This window comes from Populus nigra, chromosome 14, assembly GCF_951802175.1.
Source record: "Populus nigra chromosome 14, ddPopNigr1.1, whole genome shotgun sequence".
NCBI lineage: Eukaryota > Viridiplantae > Streptophyta > Magnoliopsida > Malpighiales > Salicaceae > Populus > Populus nigra.
Window position 1 is genome coordinate 3624374 of NC_084865.1, and position 14329 is coordinate 3638702.

General features: G+C 33.5%; 2 protein-coding genes across 2 annotated transcripts; both read left to right on the top strand.

Moving 5' to 3' along the window:
- The first annotated feature begins 3167 nt into the window (after positions 1-3167).
- On the top strand, positions 3168-5081 carry LOC133673311 (uncharacterized). Its single transcript, XM_062094049.1, has one exon. It carries the CDS (start codon positions 3168-3170, stop codon positions 5079-5081), a length of 1914 nt encoding a protein of 637 aa, XP_061950033.1.
- Positions 5082-7304: 2223 nt separating this feature from the next.
- LOC133672808 (lanC-like protein GCL1) lies at positions 7305-12722 on the top strand. The gene is made up of 5 exons (XM_062093341.1): positions 7305-7656; positions 8119-8306; positions 9763-9880; positions 11304-11774; positions 12244-12722. Exons 1-5 carry the CDS (start codon positions 7504-7506, stop codon positions 12583-12585), a joined length of 1272 nt encoding a protein of 423 aa, XP_061949325.1. The 5' UTR covers positions 7305-7503; the 3' UTR covers positions 12586-12722.
- Positions 12723-14329: the final 1607 nt, after the last annotated feature.

Consider the following 14329-nt stretch of genomic DNA (forward strand, 5'->3'; position numbering starts at 1 on the left):
ATAAAGAAGATGTGTGATTTTATTGTTGATATTATGTATACATGTTATGTATGAGTTAGGTTCAAATTTGAATTTAGATTTCTTGAATAAGGACCTTGTGAATTTTCCTTGTTGCTAATTTAAAATGTGTTAAAAAAGAGAAATAGGATCTGGCTCCCAATTTGGTTTAATATGTTATAATGGTTTGAAAACTCTGTTGATACAGGGGATGCTACTAGAGCCAGACAATTGATAAAAGTGGCAGAATGTTCTTAGACCTCAGGTAGGTGCTTGACACCTATACTAAATAGACAGTAAAATTTTATAATTGCTAGTTTAATTTTTATGATTTTTGATTTATGTAATAAAAAAAGTCGACGACAAGAACAAAGAAAAAAAGTGAGAATGATTTGATTAGCTATCCATGCAATGGAAGCTAATGATGTCAGCCAGGCTGGCATTGACATTAATCCTGTAAAAAAAGAAAATGAACTTGATTAGTTGTTCAAGTAATGAAAACTAATGACATCAATGAGGTAACATTGATATCAACATTGAGTTGAATTTGATTAGCTGTCTAAGCGATGAAAATCAATGATGTCAATGGGGTAACATTGATATAAACATTGACTTGAACTTGATTAGTTGTCCAGGTGATGGAAGCTAATGATATCAATGTGATAACATTGATATTGACATTGATTTGAATTTGATTAGTTGTTTTAGGTAAAGAAAGCTAATGATACTAATGTGGTTACCTTGATATCAATATTATCTTGAATTTGATTAGCCGTTTCAGGTAATGGAATCTAATGATACCAATGTGGAGGCTTTTGTGTCAACATTTCTTAGAAAAGGTTATTATCATATTAGACTTAATTAGTCATTCCAGTAGAAGAAAGCAAATGATATCAATGTGGTTATATTGATATTGACATTGAATTGAAAGAAATACAGTGGTTAAACTTGATTAGTTGTTCAAGACATTTAAGGCTAATGATACTAAAATGTTTGGTATCAGCATATTCTAGATTAATTAGTCATGGGATGATGACTAGTTATATTGAATGGAAGTGATATCAACATTGATTTAGTCAGACCCGGAACAAGAGTAATTAAAGATATTAGGGTGTTTGATCTCGATAATAACATGTATATTAAAAGAGATTAGTAAGTTGATAATCTTGAGTTTTATAAATGAGATTAGTTTTACCTTTAATTATTGTTATGGATGTGATTAAATTATGTAATTTGATTATAATGTTGTTTATTGTGTCTTCAAGTCTATCTTATACTCGTCAAGAATAGCCTCCCTCAAAATATTTTTATATTTTTATGTTGATTAGGTAGAAATGTACATTTTAGAAAGTAATGAAGTTATTGATATAGATGTAATACTAATGCTTGACCTTTGCTTATAAAAATTTATAAACTTGTATATTATATTAGTCTTGTATATTTGAATTGATGCATGCTTAGATGAACTCTAATCATGTCTTACTTAATTTCTTTAATTAAGTATTTTATTACATGGTTGCTTGATATTACAAATGAAGATCGAAGTCTTTGGGACATGATAAAATGATCTGGGCATAAGAAGTGATTTAGAATGATTGGTTCATGGGTTGAGAACTGTTTTAGAAGTGTACATGTGAATGTCAATAACATGGATTTTTCTAAATATAAAAGAAACTTTGATGAAATTTCAATAAAAATCTAGATAAAGTACATGTAAATTTTAAAAAAATTAAGGATGTTAAAAGAAAACAATTTCCTCGTTTTTCTAAAAGTTTATAAATTTTAAAGTGTCTTGAAAATTAAGGATGTTATAAGAAAAATGTTTTAAATTTTAAAAATCTCAAGTCTTAATCATTGTATCATGCCGGCTAAAATCAATTATGAGCAACAATAATAAATAAATAAGAACATAGCAAAATGGATGGATTTACAAATGCATAAAATACACACATTATTCTCCTTTTTTTATTTTCTTTTTTTCCCTCAATAAAAGGTATTTTTATGCCGCACTCATTAATTAATCGAGATTAAATAATTTATATGAATAATTTTAAAAATAAACTTTAAGTATTCTTACATCTTCCACGTATCTAGATACACAATTTTAAATATACAAACTTTGTACATTAACTTGGAAAGTCAAAAGAAATAACCAAGCTACATAACCGGTCTACCATCTTGGGTTACAACATTCTCCCCTTTGCCCCAACGGCAAAAAGATTTGAACCGTTAGAGCCGTTAGTTTGTCTTGCTGGAAAACCCGCCAACCTCGGATTTTTCTTACATATCTAACCAAACCAAACCCTCTCTCTCTCTCTCTCTCCATGAATTTCTCAAAGACCAATATTGATCTTGAGATCCTGGTCTTCATTTTTCCAAATTTGGAAGATATTACACGATAACTAACAAGAAACAATGCCATAATGCTGTCTTCCAAGCAGAACCTATGCATTACATGATTGTTGTCTGGGTAGTTTGTTGCCTCCCTTGCTCTTTAATTCCATGCATTAGTTTTCTCTCTTTATGTATGTGCAATATCTTTTCATGTTTTATAAAATCTTTGGCTTTGAATGGTTCTTTTGTTCTATTTCTTCCTCTCTTTCCTGCTTGTAACTTCTTGTATATAATTCTGTTCTTTCATGTACCTGGTGGTGTGGTTAAGAATTGAGCCCTTTGAGATTTCATAAAATTAAGAACCTTTTATTTATTGTGTAATCTAAGCCCCTTTCTGCATCAAAACTTAGCAAAGGGAACGAGCGAACATCACAGATCAATCCAAAATCCACCAGTCTCTCCAACAACAGCCTCGAGGATCTTATTTGAGGTAATTAACGATCCTGTTTTCTTCAGCTTTTGTTGTTATTCAAGGTTCATATACCTCTTTAGGGTTGAATTTGGATTCTTCTTTGACAGTACACGAATGTCTAAAATGGGGCAATTAGAGTTCTGTGGCTAAAATTTAACAATTCTGATAGAAAGCAAGATTTCTAGGATATTATTTGATTAATTATATTTTTCAGCACCTTTCAGGAATTTATTTAAAGTAGGTTTTATTAGAAAACTTGATTGCTGAGTTTCGAGTTTTATTCCTTGGACTTCTTCCTTTTTCTGTATTCCCTTGCAATATCTTTCTTGTTTTACATCTCATTCTCCTTTCCAATTACCATGCAATGGTTCAGAATTTGAGACCAGGTGGTTCACATCATAATCATGTGATGTTGTTCTTTGTTGTAGCTAGAAACCAGTCTCAAGAGTTGCAAATTAAGATGCAGCAAGATAAGGGTAAAGTTGAAGAGGAGCTGAGGAATATGAAGGAGATATTGACTGTAGCGAAAAGGGAAAGAGATAGAGCGCGAGATGAGCTTAAAGAGATGAAAATGGTGGCCGATGAGTCAAATGCCATGTTAGAAGGAGCAATGTCTAATGGGAAGACTGCTGATGTATTTACGGAACTCAATTCAGTAATGGAATCATTGTCAAAATCAAAGCAAGAGTTGAAGATCAAAGAAATGACTATCACATCTTTGAAAGTTGAAGTTGGAAAGCTACGAGACGTGGAGGCCAAATTGCTAGAGTACGATAACTCAATGGAAAATCTGAAAAAGGAGTTGACTAAAGTTAAATCAACTGAGGCACATGCTTTGGGTTTATTATCCCAGAGTAAGAAAAGAATTCAAGAACTTGAGGCTGAGGCACAGAGAGGGAAAGAAGCAGAAATGAAATTGTTAAATTCATTTGCTGCTCAAACAAAGCAGCTTGAACAGACCAAGTTATTGCTTGAAAAGTCGAAGCTTGAGATTACCTCCCTTCACAAGAGGGTTGAGAAATGGGAAAAACATGATGGGGATAAGATTTCATTGCAAAGAGAACTAGAAATTCTCAAGTCTGAACTTCAGTTGGCAAGACAGAACCGAACACATGCACAGGAGGGCGAAAAACATTCAGTATCAAAGACCAAGAATCGACTTGAGGAGACGGAGTTGCTTAAACATGAATTGAAGCTAGCAACTGAGGCAGAAGAGAATAGCAAGAAGGCAATGGATGACTTGGTATTAGCCCTATCTGAAGTTGCAACAGAGGCCAGCCAAACAAGGGAAAAGCTCATGTTAACCCAGAAAGAGCTGGAGCACTTCAAAACGGAGGCAGAAAACTTGCGGGAGAATTTAAATAGCATTGAGGACATGTATAGGAATCTTTTGAATGTAGCAACGAAAGAAGCTGATCGATATAGAAAAACAACTGAGAGGTTGCGAATAGAGGCTGATGAATCACTTCTGGCATGGAATGCGAAAGAGACTGGCTTTGTTGATTGCATCAAGAGAGCCGAAGACGAAAAGTCCTGTGCATTGGAAGAGAACAGTAAACTTCTTGAATTGCTTAGAACAGCCGAAAACATGAACAGGATATCTAAGCAAGAGACTCAGAAGGTGCGCGATATACTTAAACAGGCCCTGAATGAAGCTAATGTTGCGAAAGAAGCTGCAGGAATTGCTAGGGCTGAGAATTCCCAACTCAAAGATGTCTTAGATGAAAAAGACAATGCTTTGGTTTTCATTACTCAAGAGAACGAGAACCTTATGATTAATGAAGCTGCAGCTCTCGAACAAATCAAAGAGTTGAAGCAACTTCTCTCTGAAGCATCAGAAAAGGAATTTAATGTGGAATATAAGGAAAACCAACATAAGCAAAAGTCACAGAGTGCACAGGAGAAGCAGCACAAAGATGGCAAGAAACCTGGCCATGCATGCAGTTGCCATCTTAAAGAGGTAATAACTCCCCATAAACACAAGGATGCAGATGAGAACAGCAAAACTCCTGATAAACAAAACAATAATAATGAGGATGAGGGCTCTGAAAATTCTGATCCACTTAGGGGATCAATATTTGATGATGAAGAAGAAGAATCACCAACAGCAAAACCAGAGTACCATGATCATCTAGATGATCCGGAGAACGAAAGGAACTCTATGAGAAAACGAGCATATTTACGAAGATTTGGTGATATTCTACTGAGGAGAGGAGGTTCTAACAGAAGGGGACAACCAGTTGGTGGTGATGGTCACAGAAAAGAACAGTCATTATAGGTGAATAATCATATCCACTTGATTTCTGCATGCTTTTAAGCTTGTTTCAGAAGTATAGATAGTTTTTCTTCCTTTCACAAGGCAAAAGGTTCGCCTGAGTTCACATTGTGAATGTGTTTCTCATTATCTACTTTCATTACTTTGTTACCTAAAAAACAGAATACTAAATTAAAGAAACATCTAACCTAAAAAGCAAGATGATCACTTCCTTGTATATTTATTTAATAATACAATGTGAGGCATATACTGCTTAATTCTCTTGCTTCCATCGCCTTCTAGTTGAGCAAATTATATACAAATGGGGATGCAGAGACAAATCTTTTTTTTTAAAAAAAAAGCTTCTGCTACTCTTTTCCTCCTCAATATTAAAATGTTTATATACCTGGTGAAAAAAAGCCCTTTCTTTCTATTTCTATGTAATGAATTTTTCTTTTCTTACATTCGACTTTCTTACTAATTCAAATTTTAATATGTTTTTGAGAACAAGTTAAAGACATGTTAGCAAATTGGTTAGAATATTCATAGAGTTAGGCTGCGTTTGTTTTTCACCCTTTTTGTATTTGCGATGAAACAAACACAATAAAATATTTGGTAACAAACCATACTATATTTTATGCTGTGAAACCCATTAAAAATTAAGTTTGAAATATAGTTTTTGTAAAGCTGTTTTTATATGGTTTTTAACGGAATTTCGTAAAATCCTGTTTGTTTTTGCATTTCAAAAAAATTAATTTTTTTTCTTTACTTCAAATTGATATATTTTTTGTGTTTTCAGATCATTTTGATGTATTGATATCAAAAATAATTTTTTTAAAATGAAAAAATATTATGTTGATATATTTACAAATAAAAAGTATTTTGAAAAACAACTGCAACCATACTTCCGTCAAATATTTTATACATATTTTTTTGCTATACATAAACTTTAATTATAATATTTATCTAATACATATCTAAATTCAATTAACTACAATTAACTAACTATATTTTTTAAAAACTTACTTTTTAAACCACAAACCTTAAAAATAAACAACACGTGAAATTTAGAAACAACGGTCCACGATCAAGTTGAATGGGTGCGCAAGTAATGAGAGGTCCTGGAGGAAGAGGAGGTAGCACTAGCAAGATGCAAGTTTGGTGAACATGAGTGAGTGTTCATAAGTCCGAAAAATATAGTTTTATGAGTTGTGAGGATGAGAGAGTGGGAGAGTTCTGAGAGAGATTTTAGATTAGATTTGAGTTTAAGAGACTGTATTTTTTTTACTAAAGTTCTTATGCTTGTCATCAAAGAGATGCCTTTTGAAATTACATTTCAAATGATATTTTATAAAAATTTAATATATTTTTTTATTTTTAAATTGTTTAAATACATTATTGTTAAAAATAATTTTTTAAAAATAAAAAAAATATTATTTTAATATATTTCTATTAGGAATTTTTTTCAAGACTACATGCGGGTTTTCTAATACTTATTATTTTGAGTATAATACACTTTAAAATATCACAAAGGTAAAATAATATTTTAGCCCCTTCTCTCTACAAAATAACAAAATTTATGAGCTATAAATATACCATGAATTCTTCAAACTCAAGGTTCACAATCTTTTCATTCTTAACATTTTCATCATATATATATTCAGAGTCTATCTCTCTAAAATATTATTATATTTTTTTTTTATAAAGTTACTAACTTTACTATTTTAGAGTTCACACTTCAATCAAATAAAACTTTTTGTAAGTACCAGCTACCAGTTATTTTAATTTACAAAATATTACCACTACTATAACAACTATTAACCACCCTAATTTAATGGATATCACTTGCCACTACTAACCATTTAAAACTTTTATATTAAACCACCACACATCGTAGCTAAGATGAAATAATAAAATTATTTAAACTAAAAAATTAATTAATTATCCACCACATCAATCGTATTCCTAAAGATATCAAATTAGATTTTGTGACTCACGCATAATATATGTTCTTAAAATAATAACATAAATAAACAAATTTATTATGTGAGGCATCGTGTCCGACCACTTGACCCCTATAGGTTAAAAAAACTGGTCCACACGTTTTAATTAAATACCTGAAATGAAAAAAAAACAAACAAGAAGAAGAGAGAACGTGATTCTTATGCTATCAATATTTGTCCAATAGATTAAGATTTAAAACGGATAACGTGGCACATTTACAACATGTCTCCGTGTTTACAGTCCCAATATATGAAACATAACCCAGCACAGTAGAACACCCCACTTCCATTGCTCCTCTTTTCCTTCATTTCTGGGTTTCCTACTTCTCAGACAACCTTCAACCTTAGTGTTTTTCGAAGAGAGGAAAAAAAAACTCCCAGATAATCAAAACTAGTCGCAAAAGTGAAGTTTGGAACTTTAATAAATAAATAAGAAAGTAACCATGTCATCTGCGGTGGAGGCAACTTCTCAAGAGAACCATGAGGAGAGCAGCAACGAACGGCTAGATTTGAGTCACCATATAGATCCAACTGCTGCAGATATGTTAATCCCTAATGAAATTCTTCTCAAAGCTGCCATTTCTCTCAAGGATCAGGTATGCATTTAATTTTTTTTTTCTTAATACAGGACCTCCTTCTTTGAGTTCATGTATGTGTTATGACTTAAGCAAAATAAAATAAATAAATAAATAAATAAGCATTCCATCGTCTTGTCCTTGAGAGTTTTAGGCCGGCGAGCTAGTCTGAGAATGCTCTAATTGGAAAAAATTTGTTTGTCTTCATCGTATATATATTTAGATACAATTGTAAGAGTTACCTTGGTTTGGAGAAAGAAAATAAATTTCTTTTATAATTAGCCATCAAACAAAAATGTAAAAACTGGATTTTTCTCAGTAATATTTAAGAATTTTACCACACATCACTGTCATGGAAAATATCAAATACCATAATAAATATATTTTTTAAGAGAATTATAATATAAAAAAATATATTGTGTCCCGTGAAGCGAGTTAATTGGGTTAGCTAAGGAAGGTGAATTATTGTGCTGCACCGTGTAGGTGGTGGAGGCGACGTGGAAAAGAGATAGCAATATGGGTGCGGGTATTGACCCGACAGTGTATACGGGTCTTCTGGGGACAGCTTTCACCTGCTTGAGGTCGTACGAGGTTACCGGTAATGAGCAGGACTTGCTATTGTGCTCCAACATTGTTGACACGTGTTCCGTTTCCGCACATGCCTCCTCTAGGTAAATTATTGACTGATATTCAATTATCTGTATCTCATTGGCTCCTTATGCATACATGAATTATTATACTTGCATGAAGAATATGAATTAAGGGATTGTATATTTTTATATTTTGAAAAGTTTTTTTATTTATTTTAAATTAATAAATTTTTTAGTATTTGTAGATTATTTTGATGTGCTGATATCAAAAATAATTTTTAAAAAAATAAAAAAAATATTATTTTAATACATTTTCAAATAAAAAATATTTTAAAAAACAACTCTAATCATATTTTTAAATATCTTCTAAATCTTAAAAAAAATAATTTTTAAAATAAATAAATATTTTTTCTAAAACAAGGGATTTCCCTTCATCAAGTTTCAATCCTACTGAGTTAAATTATCATAAATCCTCTAATCATGATGTAGATAATTTGTTTTGACAAATTAAAAATATATCTAGCCTCATATTTGTTTTATAATTTATATACATATAATTTTTTTCTTAATTTTTTAAAGATAAGATAACTATATATAACTTACATTCACATAAATTATTTATTAACCTTTTTGATGTGAGATAATTATATGACATATTATATCTCATATTTTTTCATAACATATATTCATATATATCGTTTCAAAACTTTTTCATGTGAGATTTTAAAATTTCAAATATAATTTTTTTAAAAAAAATTCCAGGTGACCCAGTTCAACCTATGTGGCCTGACCACTTGGTTAGGTTAAACCCTGAATTGGATTTAAAAGCTATGGTTGGAGATTATTTTTGAGATTATTTTTATATATTTTATATGCAAAATAAATGAAAAGCAAGTCTGAATAAAAAATATATTATTTTAACTTTTATAAAATCAAGATCTAAAATACAATTACACGTGGGTTGACCTGAAGCTATTTAATTAACTAAATTTTTTATATATATAATTGAAAAAAAAATATAATTCACCATGATACCACATTTTCTCTAAATATACATTTATCTTAGCTTTTCAACATATTTTTTATTTTATCTCAGCTTTTCAACATTTTTATAATAAAAAATAGATTGAAAAGCTAAGATAAACAGCCTTTTTAAGTCTTGTTCTAGCGGTGAATGTGGCTTTACTAGAGCACCATTTTTGTAAAAATATCTTGCAAATATTTTGGTGGTTGTAAGGTCTTCCAAATTTGCATCAGTATGTCAATTCGTAGAAGATAAAGTTTCAGATTTTTTTAGCTGTCTAGTCTATGTCATTCATGTGGGAGGAAACACTTTCATTAATTACGGCGGTCTAATTTGTTTAAATGACAATTTTTTTCAAAAAATAAATCCATTAATTTCTGCGACCTTTTTTTTTTGTCTCCTAAATTAGAAAAAAAAATTTCAGAAAGATACAACCAATTGTGGGATTTTCAATATAAAATTATTTCTTCTCTCTTTCTTTGACGTTTAACGGTTGAAATGGTGGATGCACAGGCAAATGACCTTGACCTTCTTATGTGGGAGAGGAGGATTATATGCCCTTGGAGCCGTGGCCGCTAACTACAAGGGGGACCATCAAGGACGTGACTTCTTTTTGAATCTCTTCCTTGAGGTACTCTTAATTTTCATCACTGTCAATACATTTGCTAAGAGTCTAATTTTCCTTGTCAAATGTATGGAAGCACGTAGCATAAATTCTTGCCTGCCCTGGAGAGAACAATTTAAAGATATTTGTTATATCTGCTGTCGGCCATGAAAGAGAGGAGGTTTTTCTAAATTTCTTCTTCTTTGTGGGTTGCATTTCATATTCGTCCGTCATTGGAAAGCCTCGACTGCAGTTGGCAACACTTGTCGGACATGGATTTCTTGAATTTTCCAGACTGCCTTGAGCATTCGTAAAAATGCATATTTGACTCTGGACATTCACAATTTAATCTTTCAACCAATATGAGAAAATTGTCATTCAACTTACAAGTTCATCCCTAACGCTAACGAGAGGATTACTGTTTTAAAATGTTATTATGGATATGCTTAATTATATGGTGGAAGGCATCTCTTTTAACTTCAGAAAGCAAATGCATCTGATGCTTTCCAGACACGGTCCCGTCCTTGTCATCTTGTCTATGGTAGGTATTTATCCCCCCTCTCTTGGAATGTGGTCCAGTAGTCATGTTGGGATTCCTTAGCGTGAATGGTAATTGGTGAGTCCATTGCCAGAAAGCCAGCGAACAGCTGGTCTTATGCGAAGTGTCTCTATCAGGGTCAAATTGCCTTTATTTCCTAATGTTCAAAGAGATAGATGCCTCACTCGAATTCGAGCATTATTATGACTCATTCTATGATACAAGCTTGTAGCTTCACCATGGTGGGTGGGGACGCCTATGGCTCGTGAGACGTCAATTTGAGCTTCAGTGACACAATATGATAAGATACCACCAGCTGTTGGTCTTGGTCGGTTTCGTTGAGTTATTATCTAGGCCTCTGCCCTCTGGAAAACTAAGAATCTGATCCGCTGAGTTTGCATCTTCATATTCACTTCAGTGCTTAGCAGTGTAGCTTTGATTTTGAACACTGGATAATGATGATGTAGTGCTCTTTCACATATGCTTCCCTTTCCATTCCTTAATTTGGAAGCTATAGCAGTCCAAGAAAAAATAAGATGCATGTGGCTATAATTGCACAAATTGAACGAGTCCTGCTGTTTCATGAGCTGCTGCACTTTTTCCCCCTATCAGGACTCTTGCTCTTATGCTAGAGCCTAGAAGTACAGTACCTCTGGGAATCATTGATGGAGCAATAGGCCTTGCCTTCTTTTAAGCACTAAGTTCAAAAGTGATGATGATTTTTCACCCACCCGGAATCCCTGATATTCTTAAACTCTATCACAATTGTAAAGAGTTTTCTAATGTTTGAACAGCTTTCTTTCATATCGTATCTTATTTGATAATGATTGATTTAATAACTGGGGTAGTTATTGTCAACAATTCAATCCAATGGAAAAAAAAACTCTTATTATTTGTTTGATTGATTTATAGGTAGCACAAGAGAGAGCCCTCCCAGTTGGACCTGAGGAGGGTGGTTTTGGGATGTCATACGAGCTTATGTATGGGAGAGCTGGGTTTTTATGGGCTGCTTTATTCATAAACAATCATCTTGGCGAAGGGACGTTACCTGGTGATCTTCTTTTGCCTGTTGTTGACGCTGTTTTAGCTGGGGGCAGAGCAGGGGCATCTGACAATGCAGCCTGTCCACTGATGTACAGATGGCATGGCACGCGGTACTGGGGTGCAGCCAATGGCCTTGCTGGAATCTTGCAAGTGCTACTTAACTTTCCTCTTTCCAAAGAGGATGCCGAGGATGTTAAGGCAACTTTAAGGTACATGATGAGCAACCGGTTCCGTCATAGCGGAAATTACCCTTCAAGCGAAGGAAACCCGAGGGACAAATTGGTGCAATGGTCACATGGTGCAACTGGCATGGCCATCACCCTCTGCAAGGCATCTGAGGTAGGCAATACATACTAAGTCAAGTTTATTTTGAGTGTCTGTACACGAGAATCCATCTATTGTGACAATTTTACAGAATTATATCCACTTACTCATGCTCAACACAACTTCTTTCATCATTATCACAATGGTTTAATTACAAACATTGCATGGTAAGTTGCAAAATAGTTACTTACTTGATTGGTACTTTGCTTAAGCCTAAAAGGTGATTCATGTGGCAAACTATGCACAAGCTAACTGCATTCGGAAGTACTTAAATAGTTAGAAATCGCGGTTGTATTATATAAGATAATAAGACCTGAAAAGGGGGAACATATTGTAAATTGTTCTCGTGTATAATGAACCAATTACCTATCATAATGGGAAACATATTCAATTCAAATGTTCGAAACCCTTAGTTTTATCAGCCAAATATTGAGGCTGAGTCGCTGGTGATAACTATTTTTTTGTTTTTTTTTTAGTTGGGCAGATGTTTCCAAATGATAGGGAGTTCAGAGATGCTGCTATAGAAGCAGGGGAAGTTGTTTGGAAGAGTGGGCTAGTGAAGAAGGTAGGCCTTGCCGATGGTGTGGCAGGAAACGCTTATGCCTTCCTTTCCCTTTATCGCCTTACTGGAGAGAGCATATATGAGGAGAGAGCAAAGGCATTTGCAAGCTTCTTATATCATAATGCTAGTGGACTCGTGACCATAGGCCATGCTCGTGGAGCTGATCATGCCTATTCTCTTTTTCAAGGACTAGCTGGAACAGCTTGCCTTTGGTTTGATCTTTTCAAGCCTGAAAGTTCCAGATTCCCTGGGTATGAACTATAAGTGAAACAGTTTTAGCTGAAATTTACATTATATGAAATTTAAGCCTTTCATGTATATAAGAGTGTAACTTAAGCGCTCTAGTTCTAAATTTGAAGAAAACTTGGGTATAGATATCAATCCAAAGTTTTATTTAGTAACGATTTGTGCCATCCTAGTTCTATATTGGTTTCTTGGTGATGCGTTGCTTATTGCATCATATTTTTGAACATATTGAACATCCTCCCTGGTAGGTTATACTGATAACTACCGGAAAGCCAAGCTGTCGAGAAGAAACATTGAACACTTATCCTGTCTTACAACTGTTTGATAACCCCATCGATACGCAACATAGACAAGATTATCTAATCCTGGTTTTGTCCTTTCTATGCTCTTCAAACTATTTCCCTTTTAGCTCTGCTAGGAATGTTTATTGAAATGACTTGGTGCCATTCACATTGCTTGGAATGCATGGTGCCATACTATTGGAACAGCTGCTGTTGTGCTATTCTAAGAATACTGTTTAGGGTTTCAAGTGTTGGGTCTCAAATCAAATGAAACTTCCTAATCAATAATTCAATCTTCTTTGTCTTCTGGGTCACTTGTTTATGATTTGCCACTCAAGATGTGAATGGACATACTTTGGTGCTGGCGGGACAAAGCCAAAGCATAAGTAGTTGAGGCTGAACCTGATCATATATAGGGATAAATCCAAAGGGTCGTCAATCAAACCATGATCTAACATGAGCATCGATCAAACCCTTCTTTTCTCAAGTCAAATCGAAGCCGTGGAGCTTGGAGAATGATCAAGTTGACAGGGGGTGGACTGGAGTGGTCAATTTTGTGTTCTTATCAAATTTATTTTATTTTTTCCTTTCTTCAAGAGTAGAATAAAGAAAAGAGAAGTACCTGGGCAAATTTGGTTAGGAAAAAAAGGCATTTTTGGAAGGAAAAATATGTATTAAACTGGGGATGATCAACGCTATTCAAGAGATAGTTTAATCTTTTCTGATACCATAGGAACTAATTAATTGATTTTGATAAATTACAGAGATACATTGTAATCAATTCTTTATGGATTTGGTAAGGCTTTCACTGGCAAGATCGAGATTAATTCACCAAGTGGGTTCGAAAAGGATGCTCGTACGAGTTCATATACAGAAAATTAAAATTCCTCAAGAAGCAAGATGACATGGTGATGAAGACCGTAAGAACTACAAGCACAAGAAAAAAGATGCTTATACGTAACCAATTAGCTCATGAACGAGATCATTCTTTTAGTTCCTTAACATTTTGTCAAGAAAGTGAGCGAATCCTGCAGCCATAATACAATTAGGCCTCTCATGCTTAAAGATGCACGTTAATGAGGTCAGCGATGTTACCATTGTCAGACTCCTTCAATTTCTTTGTAACGTGTAAAACTATACATGCTTTTACAAAATTATCAAGAAATTGTTTGTTTATGTGCAAGAAACACTCGATGAATATAAGATCATTGTTTGTTTATGTGTAGAACGGCTCCACTCGCACACCCATGCAGGTGAATTATGTGAAGAATTAATATTCTTGCAACCCTGACATCCCGCTCATAAGAGCTATAGAAATTCATAAGGAGGGATTATATAACAATTAAATAAATTAATTCCTTAGGACATCCCTTACGAACATCTCGTCTACCTCTCCAGATCTGTTTTTTTTTTCTTACCAAGGCTTTAGTTGATGGGTTTGCGAAATTTTCACTAGATATAATCTATATTAAGATTTTCAT